Source organism: Zalophus californianus, chromosome 2 (assembly GCF_009762305.2).
Source record: "Zalophus californianus isolate mZalCal1 chromosome 2, mZalCal1.pri.v2, whole genome shotgun sequence".
Classification (NCBI taxonomy): Eukaryota; Metazoa; Chordata; class Mammalia; order Carnivora; family Otariidae; genus Zalophus; species Zalophus californianus.
The window spans coordinates 145,979,482-146,004,894 of record NC_045596.1 but is presented as its reverse complement, the minus strand read 5'-3'; the positions used below and the strand labels follow the sequence as shown (position 1 = coordinate 146,004,894).

At 36.8% G+C, this 25,413-nt stretch overlaps 1 protein-coding gene across 1 annotated transcript in view; it reads right to left on the bottom strand.

The window, feature by feature from the left end:
- Positions 1 to 24,945, bottom strand: part of GALNTL6 (polypeptide N-acetylgalactosaminyltransferase like 6) — a 1,216,700-nt gene extending 1,191,755 nt beyond the window's left edge. Inside the window, exons 1-2 of the mRNA XM_027600276.2 lie at positions 24,394 to 24,945; positions 23,688 to 23,997 (exon numbers count right to left, since the gene is read on the bottom strand). Of these exons, the coding sequence (XP_027456077.1) occupies positions 23,688 to 23,825 (138 nt within the window). The 5' untranslated portion in view covers positions 23,826 to 23,997; positions 24,394 to 24,945. The remainder of the gene's footprint in view (positions 1 to 23,687; positions 23,998 to 24,393) is intronic.
- Positions 24,946 to 25,413: the final 468 nt, after the last annotated feature.

Sequence of the window (25,413 nt, the reverse complement as noted above, 5' to 3'; positions counted from 1 at the left end):
TTCTACAGCAGTTTAAATGCGTCATTAATCCACAATCCTCTAAAATACTAAAATGCTTAAATAGATTACAATGGAGTAGGATGAGCCTGAAGATAGGAAAAAGCTGTCAAGACATGATACATTTAAATGATGCAAAAAAAGTCTCTAAGACTCATGAATAAATTATTGCTAAAATGAAAGGCATGATGAAGAGCCTAAAGGACATGATACATCCAGTTTTATTTTGTCCAGAAAGATTAAGAAAATGAATCTTGGGTTTTCACCTTTCTACTTGTGCATTTTCATTCACTTACTTTTAACACCTTAGTAACTTAAATTTTCATGTTCATTTTTATTATATCCTTTTTTTCTTATTCCAATCTTTTTTTATTCTCTTGATTGCTGTCCTTTTATTGCTAGCAATCTGTAGTATACACCAATCATACCTATGTGTGTATTCATGTGTGTGTGTGTTTTGGAAGTGGGGGACATAAATAGGGTTACCATGATTAAAGCTGACATAACTATAAAAAATTAAGGAAGAGGCAGCAAGTTAGAGACACAAATTTATGAAATATAGATCACCAAGGACTTTATTTTCCCTTAAATCAACTGATACCCCAAAAATATCTTATGTCTTGTTTCCAGAAGAACATCTGACCAATCAGTAAGGCAGATTTAAAAAAATCAGAAATTGCAGAATCATATGCAAATTTATGAACAAGCTTAGAAGTTCACTAAGGTATGGAGTCCGAGGAAGCAGATTTTTAAAAGGACTAGAAACATGCAGTATTAAAAGCTCTTCTCCTGACTTCTTCCCTATTATGATGTCATGACTGTCAGCCTTGTTCCTTCGTTCCATGTGCCTCCCCACATCCCCAAATCTGCAAGCCTTTCTATTGTTTTATCTGAACTACTACATAAAAAAATTATTCTGAACTTTTATTTCTTATGTTCAAGGTTCATCACTTGTATGGTAGGTCATGGCTTGGGCTGCTATAGACCAGAGTACTCAGTAGAGAGCAGGGACACCTGTGACTGAAGGAAAAGAATGGCTTTAGGTGGTGGAGTGGAACTTGGAGTGCTGATACAGCTCCACCCCAGCCCAGCAGTGAGTCAAATACACAGAAGAAGAGAGTTGAATGGTGATTGCCAGGGGCTGAGGGCAGAGGGGTAGAGAGTCGCTCTCAAAAGGTATAAAATTTCAGTTATGCAAGATGATTAAGTTGTAGACATCTGCTGTATAATATTGTGCTAATAGTTAACAATGCTGCACTGTACACTTAAAAATTTAAGAGGGTGATCTCACGTGAAGTGTTCTAACCACAACAACAATAAAGCAAATGTGCCTGTGCTTTCCTTACTCCTGTGACACTAGCTGTTGACACTTACTGTTGACCATCAAATTCTACAGTTCCCTGTAAAGAACTAGGGATCAAGGACATGCATCTGTTCTATGTACATCTCATGTTTCTGGTTTATACTGACAATCTTCCAACCTCGACCACCACTTCGTTGCCTGGCCTAACTTCTTTACACTTTGTAAAGTCAAAAAATATGAACCAAGAAACCCCACACCTATAACTGGTGTTAAGAACTCTTGTTTTGAGGGCGCCTGGGTGGCTCAGTTGTTAAGTGTCTGCCTTCGGCTCAGGTCATGTTCCCAGGGTCCTGGGATCGAGTCCCACATCGGGCTCCCTGCTTGGCGGGAAGTCTGCTTCTCTCTCTCCCACTGCCCCTGCTTGTGTTCCCTCTCTCGCTGTGTCTCTCTCTGTCAAATAAATAAAATCTTAAAAAAAAGGAACTCTTGTTTTGAACAGAAATTCATATGCAAAATATTCATGTAATTTTGTCATAAGGAATAAACAGTAAGATATGTTTAACTCAAAAGCCATTTGTCCAATATCTACGATGTGCATGGCACTGGTGGAAAGAAAAGGAAAAAAAGAAAAGTGACAATAATATTTTTATTTCAAATGCCTTTGTAGCTTACTTAGAAAGCTAAGTGTGTGTGTATACATATTTGAAGTAAAGACAAGAATGATAAATTTGAAACCTTTTAGCCCACAATAAAAACAAAGAGATAAAAGAGAAGAGGGCTAAGGTATACAAAAAACTCTTAATAAAAAAAGTTATACCAAATGAGCCCAGCATTTATCTTGGAGCTTCAACGAGAAAATAATGTCTTGCTAAATCTCTGAGAGTAATTTCTCAAGGATGATTTGATGGGAGAATTGGGTAAACATTTCTAAATAGAGAATGCAGTACATAATTAATAATATTCTCATGGGAATTTTTTCCTTTACATTATTCTGAAACAATCTTAAACTTCAAAACAGCTGTAAATACTTCACAAATATATATATTTTTCCCCTGAACCTTTTGATAATAAGTTTATGATGTGATGTCCTATCACCCTGAATGTTGACATTCCCCTACATAATCACTATACAGCCATCAAAATCAGGACACTAACACTGATTCATTATCATCATTTAAATCTCAGATCCCACCAAATTTCACCAACTGTCTTCCAAAATATGCTTTATAGAAAAATGACCTGGCTTCAGAACCATGCATTGCATTTAGTTATCATGTTTCTTTCCCTTCTTTCAGTGTGGATTTGGTCTCAGACTTTCCTGAAGATTGCAAGCCAGTTATTTTATATGTCACTTTGGGTTTCTCTCTGATGTTTCATATGACTTATACCTCTTTAGCAAAAACAATATAGAAGTAATACTGTGTCTTTTTCATGGCATCTTATCAGCTTCCCACAATTTCAATTTGCTGGTGATCATTTTAATCAATCACTTACTAATTGTGGTGTCTGCCAATTTCCTCCACTGTAATATCGTTCATTTTTCCTCTTTGTAATTATTACATATTTACTTGTGCAGTTACATCCGTATTCATTTTATATTTGTGTTACAAAACATGAGTTCACATTGATATCTCCAATTCCAACCTGATATCTCAGGATTCACTCTAGTTGTTTTTCCTTTCCACAAGAATTCCTTTAACTTTAGCTTCCTTTTCCTTAATGCAGTCACTTACTTGATCTATCCCCCTGTATTCAAAAAATCTTCCATCACCAAACTTCTTCCTGCCCCAACACTCTTGTGCCAATGCCTCCCTCACTTTGCCAAGGTCCTGACATATCAAACCAGGTGGCCCCACGCAGATATGTCCCCCTCATTTGCTTGAGCTCTGACATCCTGCTGAATTAGGCAGACATTCACTCCACCTGCCTGGGTTGCAACAAACATTCATTCCAACCTGCCTGTACTGGGCCACAGCCCTGACTTGGTAGGGCACACCTCTCATGCTGCTGGGGAGCTAACACCCTGTGCCTGGCCTGCACCTCCTCTTGTGAGTATGCGCATCCTTCTCACGTGGTAGGGCTCCAACAACCCTCTTTGCACACTGCTGCTTTCCTCCACCTCAACGTGGATGCCCACAGGCCCTGCCAATGTTTCTGGGCCTAAATTGTTTGGGAAGGGAAACAAGGAAGGAAGGGAACAGAGCTTATTAAGATTTTAAAGAAATAAATAGTTAAGATGTTCTATTTTTGCTCATTTTTTGTTATGATTTAACCTCAGTAAATTTTAAGGATATACTATATAATAAATAATGAGAGTCCCAGAGTGATGTGTTCTAAGTGTGTCGATTTCTGGTTGTATAATAATTTAACTGGCCCTTGTTCCTTGTTCCTGGGATACAGCCTCTAAACCTTCAGGTTTTCACAAGTGATAGGAGTGTCTTTGCTATTCATGGTGAGTCTTGATTATGTTAGCTACGTGACTCATGGGGACCTTAGTTTAAACTAAGATGATTCAAGATGGGTACTGGCCACACCAGATAAACCAAAAATGTGATTTGAATCACACAATATTTGTCTGACATCTGGGGAGGGAAGTGGGGCTGGAGATTAAGTTCAACCTCATGATCTTGGCCTAATGGCCAATGATTCAATCAGTTGTGCCTATATATTGAAAACTCAATGAAACCTCTGGACAGCAAGCTTGGGTGAGTTTCTTTAGTTGACAATATCTGCACATTGTTGTGTCAATAGACTGATGCTTTCTGACTTCATGGGGAGAAGACAACAAAAGTTTCATTTTGGAGACCCTTCTAGACCTCGTACTATTGTATCTCTCTTTAGTTAGTTCTGATCTGTATACTTTGGTACAATAAAACTGTAATCATATCTGTAGCTCTTTCCGGAGTCCTGTGAAACATTCTAGTAAATTACAGAATCTTAGGGGGTAGTAGGTACCCCTGAATTTTTTAGTTAGCTGGTCAGGAGTGAGGTAGCCTGGGGACTCCTGATCTTACAGCTCCAAGTGTCTGAGATGACATCAGTTTTGTGGAGGACTGCATCCTTAATTTGTGAAGTTTGGCCTATCTCTAGGTAGATGGCATTAGAAGTCATTCCACTAGTAATTTGGATAAACTACAGAATTTGATGAATACACACACACACACACACACACACACACACACACCTCAGAATATGCTTATCCTACAAATGTTAAACACACCACTTGAAACCAACAGATTAACAAATTTTTAAAATAAACATCTGCATTCAAGACTAGATTGTAGTAGGCTATGAAACCATGGGGAAGCAATAAATATGCATGTTTTTCTCATACAAATTTCCTAACACTGCTCATTTGTATAGTAATTGGTTTTTCAGATTAAGGAGAAATGGTGGAAATCTATGACTTCTAGCAAACTCAACTGAAAGCCATTTTGGAATTAATATGATTTGCAAGTGTCTTTTGGGAACAAAGCTCAGTATATATTTAGGCACTGCCTCTATACAACATGCAGAGTTGCCTTAAAGCAATAACTTTTGGGCGCCTGGGTGGCTCAGTTGGTTACGCGACTGCCTTCTGCTCAGGTCATGGTCCTGGGGTCCTGGGATCAAGTCCCATATCGGGTTCCCTCTGTTCTGCGGGGAGCCTGCTTCTCACTCTGCCTCTGCCTGCCACTCGTCCTGCTTGTGCGCGCTCTCTCTCTGTCAAATACATAAATAAAATCTTTAAAAAAACAAAAGCAATAACTTTCAATCTTGAGTGCAACTCAGAATTACCTTGGTAATAATAATAAAAAAAAAGCCATTGATACTGTCCTAATCCTGGATACTCTAAATTGACTGATCTGAGGGCCTGAACATTGCTGCCTTTTAAAAGGTTCCCTAGGTGATTCTGATGCACTCACAGGATTGAGAGACAATGCTATACAGAGTAATTTCTATAATTTGTATTTTATAAATACTACCACAGCAAAATTATCCTTTAAAGACTTGCCTATCATCACAGCCTATCTGGTGACTAGCGACTGAATGCTAGGTTCCTTACTTTATTTTGTAGACACCAGATTCATGCTTTAAAAGCATGTAAATAATCCAGGGGGGCCAGAAAAGGAGCAGAAAAGTGGTAAGGACTGGGCAGGCAGACCTGCAAAGATGCTAAAGGTCCAGGATAATATGGACCTAATAAGTGAATGTTTAGAACAAACTGGAAGGATAATGAGTTAATAATCTGAAAACTATCAAAAAATGTCTTTAGCTAATTCCTTCAAAATTAGAAAGCTTTTATACTCCAGTCAAGTGATTATGGCACAATTATCCCAGGTTTTCATTTCAACTCAACTTCTCCATGGAATATTAATATCTTCTATATGGAATTTTTATTTAATAAAATATTGGAGTAGTTACTGTTATCACAGGATAACAAATCCTGTCTATAGTCTGGCAAATGAATTACACTGACACCATCGTTTATGCTGAAGGTAAAATTTATCTGAATCTCAAATTGTATTTAAAGGCTAAAAGCATAATTTATAAGAGAATCATCAATATATAAATGCACACACATATATTTATAAGATATCACATAGGTAAATATTAAAAGAAGTATAAGAAGTCTTCCAAATCTCATAGCTCTATAATGTTAAATTATATTTTATATGAAAATATAGTATATTTCTCCATTTTATTCTTAATAATTTACAGAATTTTATAATATTAAAGTCCTGTCCATTATCTCCTTTGACAGCAAAGTATAATGAATGTTAATATATTAATTCTAATTCCAACTAGATAAATGAAAACACAAAAGCATCAAATGCAGGCATTCCTAATAAATGAGTAGTAAATCCTGACTAGTTTATCTATACTAGCATTTCATGAGAAATATAAATGAAAGGAATAAGTTCTTTCTACCTGGACTAGCAATTTAATTCACCATCACCTTAGCCTAACCAATGGCAGATGTAGCAACACAATTCAGTAAATGTTAACTAAGATTTCAGAAAATAAGCAGTGTCTCTATATTGGTATTAAAATGACTAATTTCATGGGTATATCTATGCAACTCAACCAGTGAATAGAGGGAAAATAAAATTTAAATGCATTATAACAAAAAATTAAAAGACTGAAGATCAATTATATTAGATTTCAACTTAAAAAGCTGTAAGAAAGCAGCAGATTAAACTCTAAAAAGACAATATAATAAATCTCAAAAATCAATGAATGGAAAAACATAACAGTGGAAGGACAAAAATAAAGTCACTAGTTGTTTCCTTGAAAGGATATAAAACTTATCTCCTCCATAGCATTCATGATAAAAAGAGAAAGAACACTCAAATTACCATAAAAAAGAAAAGATATTATTAGTAGTAAAGGAAAAAGACATTACAAATATGAGTGACAACCTATACTAATAAATTTGAAGATGAAGTTAGGCAGCGAAATAATTTGTGAAAGATCACATCAAAACTAACTCAAAAAGAAATAGAAAATCTAAACAGTTCCATGTATACTGAAGAAATTAATTTAATAATATAAAATGTTATTAAAATTTAAACAAAATAAGGGCACCTGCGTGGCTCAGTCAGTTAAGTGTACAACTCTTGATCTCAGCTCAGATCTTGCTTGATCTTAGGGTCTTGAGTTTAAGCCCTGTGTTGGGCTCCACACCGGGCATGGAGCCTACTTAAAAAAAAAAAAAAAAATCAAACAAAATAACCTACTTGATCTCCACAAGGCTCCATCAGAGAATTCATCCAAACATATAAGGAAAAAATCAGTTTACAAACATATAAATATAGTAGAAAAATTGCAAACACTCCCTAATTTAATTCATGAAACTAGGGTAATCTTGAGATTACCAATAGCAACATCTAAGAACTGCATTACAAAAATAAAAGAAAGATTATATATCTATTACTTGGGAACATTCTCCCAAAACTCCTTAATAAAATATTAGTAAATCAAACCTAGGAATATTAGGTTAATTCCAAGAATGTATGACTAGTATAATATCTAAAAATCAGTCTAATTTATCACAAGAACAAGAAAAAAATGAAAATAACCACAACATCTTCTAAAAGATACATAGAGGGCATTTCACAGAATTCAACATTTCCTTATGAAAAATTAGTAACAAAGAAATTTTATTTTTATATTGAATAGTGCAATACTGAAACCCCATTTCTTAAAATCAGAAATTATACCTGGACGTGTACCATACTATTATGCTATTACTATTAAAAATTATAAAATTATACTGGAGTCCTAGCCATTAAATATATCTATACATTAAATGTATCAAAATATAAGTATATATTTTAATATATATGTATGTTTACATATATTCATTTTATTTTTTTATTTTTTTAGGATTTTATTTATTTATTCATGAAGGCAGAGAGACAGAGGCAGAGGGAGAAGCAGACTCTCTGCAGAGCAGAGAACCTGATGCAGGACTCAATCCCAGGACCCTGAGATCATGACCTGAGCCCAAGGCAGACGCTTAACCGACTGAGCCACCCAGGCGTCCCATACATACATTCATTTTAAATAGCAATTTTTTTAAAAAAAAAATTTATTAGATTTTTTTAAAGATTTTATTTATTTGACAGAAAGAGAGACAGCAAGAGCAGGAACACAAGCAGGAGGAGCAGAAGAGGGAGAAGCAGGTTTCCTGGCAAGCAGGGAGCCCAATGCCAGTCTCGATCCCAGGACCCTGGAATCACAACCCGAAGGCAGATGCTTAACCGACTGAGCCACCCAGGTACCCCTCTGCACATCTTTTTAAAGCTGAATACACCTTGGTAACACTTCTTATATTGAAAATCATTTTAATACACTATTGAGATGACCACAAAAGCAACTGAAATGAAAGAAGTTCAAAGTTAGGTGACCAGTAGATAGAAATGTTAGAATGAGCTCAAAAATCCAAAGCTGACCATCATACTAGTACAAAGAAGAGGAAATATAATTAATGTGCTTGAAGTAATTTAGCAACATGAAGAGCTTTGTGGAACCATCTCATCAAACACAATGCTATGTAATTATCAGAACAGTAAGAGATTTCCCCCAAGACACTGCATTAAATATGCCTCTACCAAATAAACCCTGTCATATCTTTTCTAGCTCTTAGAATTTTTTCCTAATCTCATTCATAAGTTTTACCCTTGAATTTTCTCCCTTTCTCTCCCTGCTTCCACATCTCCACTAGACAACTGCTGATTAAAATGGACACAGGTAAATCAAGGTAGATTTTTTTCAAAAGAAGGGGGGGGTTGTTAAAATGAGGACCTGTGTTAGCTAATAGCAGGCTTAAGGTCTGAAGCATTCAAATTAAAATAAACCCCTTGAAATCTGTCAAACTGCATTTCCAAAATGACTTTTTTATTATTTTTTTGAAGATTTTTATTTATTTATTTGACAGAGAGAGACACGGTGAGAGGGAACACAAGCAGGGGGAGTGGGAGAGGGAGGAGCAGGCTTCCCGCTGAGCAAGGAGACTGATGTGGGGATTGATCCCAGAACCCTGGGATCATGACCTGACCCAAAGGCAGATGCTTAATGACTGAGCCACCCAGGCGCCCCCAAAATGACTTTTTTAAATGAGGTGGGCTGCTTAGTGTTCTCTTGTAGGTTGTAATAATTAACTCGACTACAACCTTTTTTATTTATTTTTTAAAGATGTTACTTATTTATTTGTCAGAGAGAGAGAGAAAGAGGACAAGCAGAGAGAACAGCAAATAGAGGGAGAAGCAAGTCCCCCACTGAGCAAGAAGCCCCACGTGGGACTTGATCCCAGGACCCTGGGATCATGACCTGGGCCGAAGGCAGACACTTAACTGACTGAGCCACCCAGGTGCCCCTACAAGTTTTATAAATCAGTAAAATTTTTAAATAAAGTCTTCCTAAATTGTCACAGCTGTTTTTTTAATGTAGATACACCTTGTGCCTAAACATTTTATAAGTATAAGTTATACTACAGATGTTGTTGTAATTACAGGAAGAATACACTCAATGATTATACGCTGTTCTTTATCTTGCTGGCTTGTTCGAAGGTCACTCTCCTTTCATTAAAGTTACTGGAGCCATCCACAGCTTCTATAGCATCTCAGATGTGTACAAGTTTGATGAAATCTCATTGTGACTTGCAGTATCAGGATCAGTCAAGCCTTGACATAATAGCATATTTAGTCAGAGAGAGACTGATAGAACAAACACATCCAAATGGAACCTTAATTCATGAGGATGACAACAGTTTAACTTTTTTATATTCACAGTTGTTTGATAATACATATATGGTATTTAAGCATACACAATGGGTTGTGCATACTCTAGTTTTTGTATAAATATAGTTCAGCTCATGTAAGTTCAATATATAGAAAACAACTCATATCTATCATCCTTCATTCTTTCAAGAAATATTTACTGAATGCCTAATTTGTGGTCAGTACTAGGCACTGGCATTAAAAAGTGGAAAAAGACAATTTCTAACTGGATTAGTTTCCCGGGGCTGCTGTAACAAATCACCACAAGTTAGGTGACTTCAAACAACAAAAAATTACTCTCTCACTGTTCTGGAGGCCAGAAATTCCAAATCAAGATGTTGGCAGGGCTGCATTACCTCTGGAGGCTCCATTCGTTGCCTCTTCCAGCTGCTTGGCTTATTCTGCATCAGTCCAATCTCTGCCTCCACCTTCACACTGAATCTCCCTCTTCTGTCTGTGTCTTCTTTCCTTCTGTGCATGAAATCCCCCGAGTTGTGGGTCTTTTTTAAGGATGCTTATTGCTGGATTTAGGGCACAGCAGGATAATACAGAATGATCTCTGCAGCTCAAGATCCTTAAACTCATTACATCTGTAAGATTCTTTTTCCAAATAAGGTAACATTCACAAGTTCAGTGGATTAGTACATGGATGAACTTTTTTTTGGGGGGGAGTGCATCAGTCGACCTACTACTGAGTTTAAGGAACCTTAAATAGGTAGTTAATACACAGACTGTTAAGTTTCATTCTAAGGGCAGAAAAAGAAAGTTTTTCTTAGGGAACAGGTAAGGTACCAAACCCAAGCATGAGAGATCAGAGCAAGTTTCCCAGAAAGAGCTTGAAGAAAAGTAGAAATTACTCAGGTAAGACTGAAGATAAAATATCGGCAAATTCCTGGAAGAGAAAGAACATGATATTCTAAGGAACCTAAAAGAAGTCCAAAGTGGTTGGAGCCTGGGTAGTCTTGGCAGTAAAATAGTGACCAGCTGGGTTCACCAAGGAGTGCTTAATACAGGGAAGCCATATTAAAGAATTTGAACTTTAATCCAAAGATTCGGGAGGCTAGTGAATAGACTGACAAATGGCCATGGCCTGTTCAGTTACACACTTTGGATAAACAACTCTCTGCTGTGAGTGTGGACTGGAGGACAAGGCTGGAGGAGGAGTATTAAGTTGAGGGTCTTTTCCAGAAATCCAGTGAAGTGTTTATGCTGGTCCCAGCTAGGGCAGTGGCAAGGGGCATCAAGAGATGTGGATGAGTGCAAAAGAGATGTTCTAGGTAGAACTGCTAATGCTTATCAATCAACTGAATTTGAGAGTAAACATAATGAAGGTACCAACCATAATGAACACCTGGATAAATGATGGTGTACTTATTTAGGTAAGAGACACAAAGGGAGAACCACTGCAGAGAATGGAAGAGAAAAACAGATTTCATTGCAGCATTTAAGGTTTAAAATATGTTTCTAGATTTTAGTGGTGTGTGGATCACATGTTCAGAGGGAAATTCGGATTAGACATAATGATCTGGGAGTCATCAACTTAAATTTGAGAGTTCAAATTACGAGGGGCTGGATGAATTGCCCCTTCCCCCAAGCCCCTCTCCCGAGAATGCAGAGAAGATGTCATTGCAGAGACCCCAAAGAAAATAACATTTTAAGCAAAAGGACCGAAGTAGGTGTCTATAAAGACACTGTAAACGTGTTTGTGCATGCATGGTGGTTGGGATGGGCCATGGAGATAGAATTAAAATAGGAGTTCACACAGCAAAGGCTAAAGTAAAGAATCAGTGCACATTTCCCTATTCAGCCTTCTTGCTTGTTTCCCAAAGCTTCCATTCCAGCCTCTTCCCTCTTTAAGTCTCCCACTCTGCCACCTCGTCTCCTCAGATAAAGAAGACTGTTTCAGGTAAGAGAGTTTAGTTAAATTCTATCAAGTAGTATGACTAATGAGAAGTGCTTTTGGAATTAACTACAAAGAAATTTCCAGTGACACTGCTGAAAGGAGCTAATGCAGATTCCAGGAGCTGGAATCAGCCTGAGGTACACAGAAGCAGAAAATCAGGAAGTAGATGCATCAGGTCTGGTTGTTAAGAGGAGAAAGACAGGACAGTACTAAGAGGGTGTGTGACACAGAGTGACATTTCGCTTTACTCTTGCTCCCCGTACTCCTCCAAAAGTGGGAGAAATCTGAGCAAGTTCAAATATTGATGTGAAGGATGGATCAGAGAGGAAGAGACTGAGAATAAGTGAAATGAGAAAGAATCAATGTGAAATTCCTAAGACAACATTGCGATCTATAGTCTGGAGAGAAGGTCCCTATGTATCCTAAAGCTAGGGACATTTTTCCACAGTCACATGAGGCAAAGAGAGAACTGAGAAATAAATGCGGATACTTTTTCTGATTTTACGGTATGAAGTCTTGGCTCTCCCAGTAGGAAAACACTATGCTGTCAGTGAAGAATGAGGCCCAGCTCTCCACTGAGCATGATAAGAGAAGGGGTGGCAAGGGAGATTTGAGGAGACAAGAGAAGGGTGGAGAAAGCACCTTTAGAAAATGGGAGAAAGTGCTGAGTGGGAAAGCACAGAGAGATTCTTTACTAGTAGTTTTGGCTTCATTGTGCCAGTTTTTATTTTTAACTTACACAAGATCGTTTCTCTTGAGGTGACACAACTAAACAATATTTACCTTCTGATGGCACAGTCTGAAATAAGGTGTCAGCTCCCAGTATTACAAACAAAACAATAGCAACATAGATCAACAGCAAAAGCCTTGAGCTAAAGAAATATTTCTCACATCATACACATTTCAATAATTGAAAATCCAGTTAGGTTCAACAGAACCTTTTTTTTTTCTTAAATATAATGCAAAAGACTTAAGTTTTTAGAGTTCAAAGTCTTTCATCCATTCATAGGACCAATAATTGATCAAATCAATTCCCATTTGAAATGTTTCTTTAGGAAAATTTAAAGGAAAAAGGGGAGGAGAGTGGGCTCTGAGCAGAAAAAAGGATGGAAGAGGGGGGCAAAGTGATAAAGTAGTTTGTATTTCTACCCTTTCTTGAATAGTATCCCCTTGGCCTCTCTGATGCCTATCTTTCCCTCCATATTTCATATATTAGGACACAAGAAAGAAAGAAAAAAATGGAAGTTTCCATTGAAGTTAAGAGGGGGAAAGAATCCTACTATATAGTTGTTAATCTGACACTCTTCTGTTAGGCTACCTAAAAAAATGATAAGATTCACTCAGCTAGCGAATGAAAGCATTTTCACCTCCCCTACCACCTAATTTTCTACAGTTTTCCATTCCTCTGTCTTTCCAGCCTGTTCTTTCCTCCGAAGCACTAGGAGTGAGAGAGCACTTCCTTTGTCAAGCTCTCTACTCCAGTCTCAAACAGCATCATTTGGAAGCAACCAGAACAATAACGTTAAAATTCAAGTTATATAAAATAATAAAATAAAATATTCAACCCTGAAGACATTTTTAGATAATCTTTTTTAGAAGTTCAGACTCAATGACATAATTTATAAGACAGCTTTTATCCCTTGAGGACAAAATTCACATTGAAAAATCAACACCATGTGGAGAGAACAGCACAAAAAATATGAGGGGAAAGGTCACCGTAACAGCACTGATGCTGACTGCATATGCTGGGAAGAACTAAACTCTGTTAAAATCCAGTTCGCTCTCACAGGTAGGGCTATGAGAGTCCTTGGTTCAAGTTAGAAAAAACTTTTGAACTAGTAAGTTCCACTATTTTATTCCATATAGGCTACTAACAGTAAATAAATACATTTTAAAAATTAAAGAAAAAGAAGTTAAAGATGCTTCTTTGAACATTTTTTAAAGTCTTATAAGAATGCAAATTTGTGGGGCACCTGGGTGGCTCAGTCCATTGAGTGCCCAACTCTAGATTTCAGCTCAGGTCATGATCTCAGGGTCTTGAGATGGAGTCCCACATTGGTTCCATACTCAGCAGGGAGTCTGGTTGAAGAATCTCTCCCTCTGCCCCTCCCTACCTCACTCGCGCACATGCGTGTGCTCTCTCTCAAGTAAATAAATATTTAAAAAGAAGAATGAAAATGTTTTTTATAAACCCTCATGATGGGTCTATGAAAGAAATGGTATAGGAACACACTTTTCCTTTTTTATCCAATCTCAATTCTCTAGAATTCTAACAGATAATAATAGCTAACACTTTAAAATTGCTTGCTATGTTTTCCAAACATTTTATGAACATTAGTCTATTTAACCCACACAGTGATTCAACCAAGTAGGCACTGTTTTTTATACCCATCTTATAAATGGAAAATCTAAGACACAGAAAAGATAAGCAGCTTGTCCAAAGTGACACAGGTAGCAAATACTAGAGCTGGAACTGAAACCATGCAGCCTGGCTCTAGTATCCAAACCCTTAACCACTATGCATATTTTGTTTCATAGTTGAATTAATATGTAACTCTATGGTCCAGAATATCCAATGTATTTACATTATATGGGGTAAATTATAGATAGTCCAACACTTCAATATTGGTAGAATAATCACTGTAATATCTTAACAAATTTTTGAAAAAAAAGTCTCTTCACTTTTGCAATACAGGATAGTAATCTTCCATCTACCATGGATTTGCTGTGACTATTTAAGAACAGCTCAATATGGTGTCTGGCACATAGTAAGAAACTATAAATAAATGCTAATATATTGCCTTTAATTATTACTTTTACTCTTATTGTTTTTAGCATAATGACTTTATTATTTTTATTATTCATATATTATCTTGGGATTATTGGCAAATTAATACTACCATCTCTTTATCTCTGTAATTAATATTTACAGGGAAGGGTCACTTCCCTCATTCTACTACCTATACATAACAATTGCTTTTTTCCTTTGCTCTGCATATCTGTTCATTGTCTGCATTTATTTCAACAGATACACTGCTGTCTTACTGACCAGGTGGCGGCATGGTTTCTTGACATCCCCATTCTGTATTATTGTCTTCAATCTTTATTATAGGATTTTATATACTATGATAAACATCTAATTTCCTATCTATCTAGATATTATAGATATCTATCTATATTATATGGTTTCACACTTTGCAGAACATTTCACAAATGTTCAATTATCTCTCCAAATTAGTAAGATAATTGCATAAGAAAAATCTCAGACCTCTCTGCCAAACTATAACAAGCACAGGCTCTGTATTTACCTTTCAGATCGTAACAACCTTTTCTGCTTTTTTTCATCTACTTTCATTTTCCTTGGGGACTAGCCTTCACGCATTAGCCTTCTTTTGGCTTCTCTCGTCTCCTACCAACCAGGACCCCACATTCAGCTGTTTATATCAGTGCTAGCCCCACCATTACTTGTTATTTATCTTATAAGATATTTTAGTTGTATGTTTAGTCTTACCATTTAACCATTTACAATTTTGTTTATACCTCTACGACTGTGTGTAACTTCAATCAAGAACGTATCAGAGACAAATTATCAAACCCAGTCACTTTTTCAAAGTTCTCACTTGCCTTAAACTATGTAGCTGTTAACACTGTTCATCATTTTTTTTTCTTTTTTATGAATCCACAGTGCAGAGACTCAAATTTTGTCTTTGTACCTTACTTAACTGTGAATTGAGTTATTCAGAAGAACCCATCTCAATGAATTGTTGGAGGATTAAAACAGTAATTGTGCAGAAAGCACTTAGGGTCACATAAATATCACACAATAACTGACATTTTCTCTACTTCTTCTAAACTGTAAATAATTAGAACATGTATTTCTTATGAAACAATTTAATCCATCCCTGTATTATGGGTGTGTGCATGCCTTCTCTTAATGAGCAGACTGTAGGCTAATTGAAAACAGATTTATCTCTTAATCACTTATTTGCCACAGGGTGTAGCACAGTATTGTATGGTACACATAGCCAATAAACATCTATATTAGCAATAATAAAGAAATTAATAGTGATGTTTCATATATTTTATTATATCTTTACTGGGTTTGCCCAATATTAAGCTTATTCACTACCTTCAGTGAATTTTCTAAAAACTGAGAAAAAGGTAGCAATACTATTTGTTTAACGCTTCCCTTAATTGAGTATTTACCATGCACCAGGCAATTTACATATATTAATCCAATTAGTTCTCTTTGCTACCCTTTTATGAGAGAATATTGGTGTTAACATATGAAGATCTGAGGTTCAAAGATGTTAAGTGACTTGCCCAAGATGATATATTTTGGTAAGTGGTGAGCCCAATGTCGGAACCTGAAGTATCTGCCCTTCCCTCAGCCTAATCCCAATACTGTCTAATTCTGATAAGAAGATGCAGCTCAACATTCTCCCCCTAAAAGAATGAAGCCCTGTCTAATGAGTCCAGAGACCATACCATTCTCTCTCTTTTCTAAAGGTCCATGATACACACAGAAAATTCTACCATTCAGTGCTTGTTTTTGTTTGTTTGTTTGTTTCATGAATAACAATTTTACCTCACCAATTCATTATTTAGAAAATTAAGAACGGGCACATGCAATATGCTTTTCGTGTATCCCCTAACTCCACTGAAGGGAATAGTAACTCTGTAAAGCAGCTTCGTGATTTTAATAGTTCCTATTCTGCTTTTTAACTTTTTTTCTTCAAAATAATCAATCTCTCTCATGACCAAGATTTAAACAACAAAAGTAGTTCTCAGATTCTTGTTTGTAATTAATGTAGCAAAAAAAAATGCCTATATGTGAGACATGGGCTTTATTTGTTATGGGAAGTGAAAGTGGTCACTACAAAGAAGCATTACTTTTTAAAAATATCTCTTCTATTAAAAGCTTCATTTTTTAATAACTTTGAATGCAATATACCAAAAAAATCACTTTTTGCAATAAATGATTAGATGAAAAATAAAATTAACGACCTGTCCTTAAGCATTGGACCAAAAAATTACAAAGAAAAAGTCATTTCATTTTCTAGACCCTATTTACTTGTTTATTGAAAAGTCCCTCCCTTCCAGATTTAACACATCAATGACAGTCCTCTACCATATTCACTGTTGTGCTGTGCTCTCTTGACACAGTCTTGCAAAAAGAAACCATCTGTATTTATTAAACAAACACTAATTTCCTCATTAAAGCCAATGATTGCTTATAAATGCTTATACCATAATAACAATCTATATTCATTAACCCTTATTATATGCTGTTCAAGATACTAAGCATTTAGTCCTTACTGTAACATTACAAGAAAAGTATTATCATCCCCATTTGACTTAAGAGAAAACTGATTTAGGGAAGATTAACGACTTGCTAAATGTCACAAAGTGTTAAGTGCAGGATCCAGAATTTGAACCCTGATAATTTGGTTCCAGAGCCTACATCCTTACATACTAAAAGAGAACAAAACAGAATGGAAATTCTGGTATTTCTCTTATAATTAAGTTCAACTGGATTCTTTTGCTGAGGAGACATATCAAAAATAAAGAAAAAGGGAAGCCCCACTCACTCAGACATGGGTGGCAGCCCTCACAATGTGGTCATTTTTATTATGATAAAATAGTTCACAATGATTTATTATAAAATTCCCTGTCTCTTGCTTTCTAGACTTCAAATACTGAAAATAACATTCCATGAGTAATTGAGCAATAAATTTAAAATTAGCCTTCTCAGCCCTCATTGAGACACTACCACTCCCTGCAAAAGAGAGCTGATAGCCACCACCACATTGATGGCACCACAACTGCATTGATTCTATTACCAGAAAACAAACGAATCACCCTATTTATAATCTGTGCAAGGCTAACAGGCTAAATCCTTGCTATGAGTCTCACGCTTGCTAAATAGATGTAAGTACTTCTAGAGACAGATGCATCTTCTTTCTCTCTCTCCATACTTTCCTAGAGTTATACTGGTAACATTTAAATGATGCTTCAGACTCAGTTGACTAACAGCCTCTTGTGGATTCAAAAAAATGGAAAAAGCATAAAGTTATAAAAGTAAAAAAAAATTGTACAAAATGAAACAGTTGGGTGGATTTATTTTTTCTTTATAAGTGAGAACATGCATGTGGATGTATGTATGTGTGTTGTTAAATGAATACGTGAAACGAATACTTTGACAGTACTGCTAATCCAGTCTACACTTTTCCCCATTGAAGAAAAACATTCAGGCAATTTGCCCTTAACCCTAAATATACCTTTCTGGCCACCTAGTTAGAGTTCGGTAGTAACAGACACCAGCGTATCAGTGAGGAACAATGGTGGTAATTGTGTTCTTGAATGTTTGTGGATGCCCTATCTCTTCTTTTCAACCTTTAAATAAACCCAGTATATATATATATATATATGTATACACACACACACACACACACACACACACACACACACACACATACATACATATGTGTGTGTGTGTGTGTGTGTGTGTATTCCTGCCTATCTAAATATAAATTGTCAGTGGCACAAACATTTTTTATTTGTTCTTTTTTGTTGTCCATTCAAGCATTACAACTACATTTTGAGAGAATTCAGGAATTGTTAGCTTTATGGTGTGACAGGTGGAGGTCATATGGAGAGCGAGTATCTAGTTTATGAGTGTGTCTTTACTTTTACTATCATCCTGAGAACCTCCTATTTCTTGGTACATTTGGACATTTGATTCTATAATGGTACTTTGTCAACACATGTAAATGTGAAGGAAAGAGAAGAACGATGTGGTCATGTCAGATGGTTTTAAGAATGGAAGTATCCAGTGCTCACCTCTTCATCATAAGCAAGCCAAGCAAATGAGAAATGAGTGACTGCTGAGACAAAGCACAACCATATCTGATTCTATATCCCACTTACACTGTCTAACTTCTTTTCCTCATTTAATTTGTATCCCCTCCTTTAAGGTTATTCTTGATGTATCTTAGCTGACTTTCACAGAACAAAAGTGTTACCAGGGGAGACAGAGTTGCAAACTTCCCTAAAGGCTATCATGGCTACTCCTGACAAAACTTAAAAAACAAAACAAAACAAAAAATCCTCAATTCTCTTCTCTATACCACTTAAAGCACCCAACCAAACTTCCTTACCCTTTTCTCTACATATTCCAGTCTTGACTTGGTTTCTTTTATAGATTAAATATATATATATATATATATATATATAGGAGGTTAATTGGTTCAGCACAGCTTATCCAACACAGCAATGAACAGGAGAAAAACCTATCTAATTTTTTTTTACCGGATTGTGAACAGAAGACTGTTTCACACAGTCTCCCAGGAGGCAAGGTGATGAACTAATCATGTTGTGATCTACGAGGTCACAGCAAATAATTAAGACACTTGTTACAGTGGTCTGTGTGGTGCGATCCTGTAGCAAGTCAGAATGGATTTTCCATAAATTCAAGAAAAGGTCCTTTAAAATCCTAATTTAAAACCTACATTTTAGCTAATTAAGAACAGTATGGCTCAAACTAATGCATCATTTCACATCTAGTGTATTGATAATCCTGAGTGCAGAAAGAGAGAAAACCTTATTTTTTTTCTCCTGTCCTTAGCTCTTCCAATATCTAAGGTGTTTGCTGGAAAAGAAACACAGACACACTCTACTGCTTTAGTGATCAGCATTACAAAGAAAAGCATAAGACAGCTTGCGTATACTCAGTACCAATTATCTGACATCTTCACATCATAAAACAGGTTTAAAATGCCACAGGGGAAAATGTTCTTAGCCAAAAGAAAGAATCCCCCCAAAGTGTGGTTAATGTTTAGAAGAGTTGGTCAAAGATGCTGAGAAATCTTTCAGAAGAGGTTTTTTTTTGTTTTGTTTTGTTTTTAATGAAGGTGAAGCCCCACATCTGTCATGTACAACTTACATATGGATCTGACTAAAAACAAAATATTACAACACAATACTTTCCATACCCAAGATGTAATCTCAGGACTTTATGTACCTTATGTGGCAGTGATGATTAGCACCTATTTCATCAATCAAACTTCCGAAGTACAAAGAAATAAGAAGGTACTACAATTTAAAAGTGACATGAGTTTCTAGTTTTGGGTTTTTAATGTGGTAAAAAAATCCAGGCCAAACTAAGTTTCTAAAATCATTCTGAATAATTGTGAAAATGTCTGATTTAAAATTCTGGAAATCTGACTCTAGTTCTTTCATTTCAAAAAATGATTTGCAAAAATATTGCAAGATCTTCTTCATATTCTGAATATTCTTGTATTATTTCTGCAAGTCATATTATTTGCAACTTAGTTGCCAAAACTACAGCTACTTTTTTTATTAAGCTTTTCAATGTATTTAGGAAATCAAAGTGTTTTGGGGGTAGTTTTTATTTACCTATTCTTGTGTGAATAATTAGGAAGAAAGGTATAATAATGCTGAGTGAAGTCATTTTGCTCTAAAATATTGTTTTGTTCTAATTATCATCCTAATGCTTGTTTAATTAAGATCTAAATATATAACTTTAATTTAAATGCAGCTGAAAGCAGAGAATAGCAATTCAAATTTTAAGAGAAAAATGAGAAGAATTATTACACAATAATCATACAGTAATCATTCTCAGCTAAATATCATAATCATTATCAATAGATTATTTTATAATACATGTATATATTTCTAAACAAAACAAAGGGGATAATTATACCATCCCCAAAACAGCAAAAAAGTGACAAAATTAATTCAACTGAAAATAATATATGACAATTATGATTGATAACATATAAACCAAAACTATAAAATATCTTCAAATTTTTCTAAAACATTAAAAATCTCAAAAGCTTAAAAATTATTTTAGTAAATGGATTCCAACTTTGCAGAGCCCAAACAATAAAATACACACTTTAATTATTGCATTATTAAATGTGTTCAATCCCCTTTGGTTGTGTGAGAGAAAAGAAAAAAAAACTTTTAGATGAATAATTTGGGAATTCTTTTTCTTTTCTGCATCATAAATGGGTAAATATTATAATATGGGAATTGTCATAAAAATTATTCTTAATGTGAAATGACAATAAATACAATTAACTTGTAATATTACAAAAATGAGAAAAAATGTGCAAAATACTAAACACCATGAAAATTAACATATAGTTTCTATCAGTGTTTTCTGTTTATCCTCACTTTGTTTCAGATTATATAATAAATACTGTTTATACTGAATAATGGATAGACAAACTATTAGTGATGTACTCTGATAAAATACAGATTAGGAGAATTTAAAGAGTATTAGCCATTCTATGATTTTGAATCTCCATAAATTAAAGTATTTCCCTACAGCCCATTGTAATAATTAAACTATTTAAAATGGTGAAGGTTTTCAATTCCTGTGACCACCACCACATCACACATGCTGTTTTACACATAACTGCTGTAAAAATAGACCGCTCATATGGGCACGTGACTTGTTTTGAATAGCTTCAGTACTTACTGCTGTCAGTGCCTCAATCAGCACATTATCCTTACCCTCACGATTTTACAACTTAGTGATAAATATAGTAAAAGATGGCTTTTGAAGAACATTTTAGCAATTAACCATGAAATAGTCTTTTTAGAACAAATTGCTAAATTTAAATAACACATTACCCAGTAGTCAAATTGCATGCTTCAATTGGAAACCTGTGTGTTTAGCTGACTTACTAACATTGATTTACAGATACATTAGCAAACTATTATATCACAATATTGAGCATATTTAATTCATCACTGAAAGTCACTTTTTATTTGGTCAAGTGTGTGTATATATGTGTATATATATATATATACACACACACACACACATACATATATAAATATACATATATGATTTAACTCTTACTTATCCTATACTTGTATAATGTCAACTATCTTAATTATCTTTCCAATTATATTTAACAGTGGAATAAAACCCATAAAAGCTTATCCTTTCCTGTTTTACAATGAATTCTATCTTTCGGTAAGTGACAATTTCTACCTTTTTAACTTTATTTTGTTTCTGTAAGAATTAGTTTTAAAACTATTATTTAGGTTAAAAACTACTGATCGACATTCATTTTATGGCATATTACTGCCCGACTTTACTCTTGGTTTCAAAACTGTTACATAGGATTATTAAACTGGAATGTCACAAGATCTCCATCAGTTATTTTTTTTTTAAAGATTTTATTTATTTGAGAGAGAGAGAATGACAGATAGAAAGCATGAGAGGGAAGAGGGTCAGAGGGAGAAGCAGACTCCCCGCTGAGCAGGGAGCCCGATGTGGGACTCGATCCCGGGACTCCAGGATCATGACCTGAGCTGAAGGCAGTCGCTTAACCAACTGAGCCACCCAGGCGCCCTCCATCAGTTATTTACTCAACAGTGTATGAAACTTTGAGAAACATCTCCTTCTCTTGCCACCTAATATTAGGTAATTTATTACCTAATATTAAGTATCATTGCTACTACAAAAGAACCAGAACAAGGAAACTCTTTTGGAGATTACAGTAAGTCAGAGAGTTGATCTGCCATATTTCAATTTTTAATGCCGTTATACAAACAAATTTCTCATTAAGAGTCAAAATCAATAAGAGCCAGTGTGAAAGGTGTAAAGATCTCATTAATAAGATTAATTAGTGTTCTATGTTAGCTATACAACAAATACTTCAGATGGTTATGGTTAACTGAATTAACAAAACTCAAGGAAAAGTTATTTTGCTTTTGTTCATTTAACTATTTTGAAATAGAAATTTTACATAATAACATTAGTATTAACTACTAATGTTAACAAAATTTTGTTTCTTAACAAGGGTGGAGAAATGAGTGATCTAAATAGGAAAAAAAAGTTTCACATTCAAAGTGCCCATCTTCCTTTTTTTCCCTGGAATGACAAAACAATATACTTCAAATCAAAGTTATATCCCTATTAGAAAGGATGGTAGAGATCAACAACTAAATAAAAACATGTCAACATTTTTCCTCAAAATTCCAATCCATCAAAAATCCATAAGCGACTAGTTATCTTTAAAGTTTACAGACTGGTAACCATCACTTCTCAAAATGAAAAAGCAGATTACCTCCATGTATTTCACATGTATACCACTCACTGTATAAAGAGATTAAACTTTGTTAAGTATAAGAACAAATATTTAATTACCTTTGATATATATTCCTGTTGTCCACAAATGGACTTTTATTTAAACACATAATATGTGTGGAAGGTACACGGTGTACATGGGTGATGACCCTTGAAATTAAGAATATTAATATTCTGAGGTGATGCACAGGACTAGTTAAAAAATAAGTGTTACATCAGTATCACAAAGAAGACTGCATTCTATTGTTAAAAGTTTAATTACAGAAGCTGTTTTACGTATTAATAAACAAGATATTCAACAATATTACTTCTCATCAACACTTCGTGAAGGACTTTTTGCATTATTACTAGGAAAGCGTTATTTCGATCTATGTTAGGTCATGAGTGTTGCACATACTAACAGATTGCGTATACGTGAAAACAAAACATACCACACTACGCAGTGTTTCAAATATGAAGGAAATCTTTTAGCAACAAACTGTTATCACCAGATTGTGAAACTGAACAGACATCCTTGATAACTCTGCCTGCCTGTATACCCCACCACACCACCTTAGCAACAGGAGAGAAAAAACAGAGACTTTAAGTTTCCACAGAGTAAAAAGCTGTTGCTAAGCAAAAATTACAAGCAAAAATATAGAAAGCTGTGGCTTGTTTTTTGAGAACTACTTCACAAGTTTAATGATTTAATTGGCCCAGTTCACTTTAATGTAGATACCCAAACCGGATGAAAAGCAAAAACAAATCCCTGTGACTGAACTTGCAGCAAACCCACTTCCATATCCCACGCATTAGCAGTTACCTTTCATACACCTCAAGTCAAAATCAACCTAAAGACCAACTGAGAGAGATTGTCTTCTCTTCCTCTTGACCTCCCTTATCCTTCTCTTCTAGTTTGTTTTACATTTCACCCATGTCATCAGTTGAGATCTTAAAACAAGGACTTTCTTAAACCCCAAAGTCTCGAGTCTTGTAATATGTGCCCTGCAAATACTTGGGAGAAAACCCAAGGCTACCACACTTGCTTCCTTGTGTCCCCGGGAGTTGCATTCTTACCAATCCTGTGAGCTTTCTCCGGATGGCACTTACCTGCTGCTCCCCGGGTTCTGTAGATTTCACCAAGTGCTTATCCTTGTACAGAGACCAGAGACCAATATTGGGCAGGAAAATTAAAGCCACCATGAATAACAAAGTCATCTGCAGAAATCTCTTCTGTTTCCTCTTCATTGCAAATGATAACAGAGAAGAAAAGTTAAAGGAGATGGCTCCCTGACTGCTTCTTGTGTTTAATGCCAAAGTCCTTTCCTCTCCCCTGCGAAGCACCAGAAACTGAGGAGAAGCTAAAAACTTTTGTTGCGTGCTCAGCACCAATCTGCAGGATTCAGAGGGAGTTGGGCATCTGCAGAACAAACGCACAGTTACTTTCCCCCCAGAAAACTATGACGAAGGCATTATCTATTGGCTTAGAAGTAAATGACTTGACTGAGGAAATCGTTAAGCCTCTCTTAATATAAAGCAATGGAGTAAATATGGTCATTTGACACATAATCATAAGTTATGAAAGTCTATAGCATGCTAGATACGTAAGAACACAGCAGTGGTGGTGTTTTCCCCCCTTAGTGGGGGAGGGTTGCGTTGGGGAGGAGCGGGTCAGTAGGGGGAACTGCGTGGGAGGAAGCTGCTCAGCCCCAGCAAGTGTCAGGAAGAAAAGCGTCCGCTTTTGACATTGGAACATCACCTTCCTCGTCTTCCCTGAACGTCTGTCTCCTCCTGTGCTCCCCCTGGGATAACCCACCTGAACTCAAGTTCAACTCCCTCTGAAGCCAGCGTGCTGGCGGGCTCCACACGGATCCAGGGACACGGGCACCGGAGCACAACTCCTATTTGGATGGAGGTCCACAAACTCCTGGATGCTCACGCTCTGTCTAAACTCTCCTCCGCAAGCAGCGGCTCGCGAGCTGGGAACCTGCTGGAAGGGAGGCTACAGATGTCAGCGGAGTCCAGCCAGGAAGTGGAGGCGCCGCGCCGTTTCGCCTCGCGCAGCCCTCGGAACGTGATCTTCCGCGAAGTAAGCGCTCTGCCCATCAATCTCTTCCCCTTCCCCCCGTGACGCTCTCACGCTCCGCTGTTCATGTTACCATTCTTTTCCGGCAATTGAGCGAACCCAGAGAAACATCACGAGCACCTGAAGGGCGGTGTGTTCAACCTCGCCTCCCGCGAAGGGGATGGAGGGAGGCGAAGCCGAGTCTGCGCTGGTCTGGGCAGGGGCGAGGGCGCCGGGGAGGGCGAGCAGTAGGCGAAGCTGAGCCGCGCTAGCTCCCGGCCGCCCGCTCCTCGCTCGCTGTCGTCTGCCTTCCGCCGAGAGGCTGCTAGTGCCGACCACGTGCGGGAGCCCGAGCCCGGGAGGGGAGGGCGGGCCGCCTGGAGGGGGTGGGCAGTTCCTCCCAGCTTCCAGACCCTATATAAACAAACCCCGATGCGAAGAAGAAGGGGAGGGTGAAGACGCTGCAGGACGTAGACTTGCAGCTGCCAGTCTCCGCCGAGCCTCTCTTTCTCGGTCAGGGCTTCTCGGGGCAACCTCAGACCGGCATAGATACCCGCTCCCCCACTCATCTCACCCAAAAGGCGCCAGGCCAGAGACTCCGGAGAAAAAGTCGCCGGCGCTCGCGGGTTTACCCCGATTCCTCCATGGTGCCTGCGGGAGCGCAGCAAGCCCGGACGCGGCGGCGGCAGAGGGAGACCGAGGAGAACCGAGGCTGGGCCCGTCCCGCCGAGAGGGGCTTCCCGGGCACGGGTCCCGCCGCTCAGGCCAGGT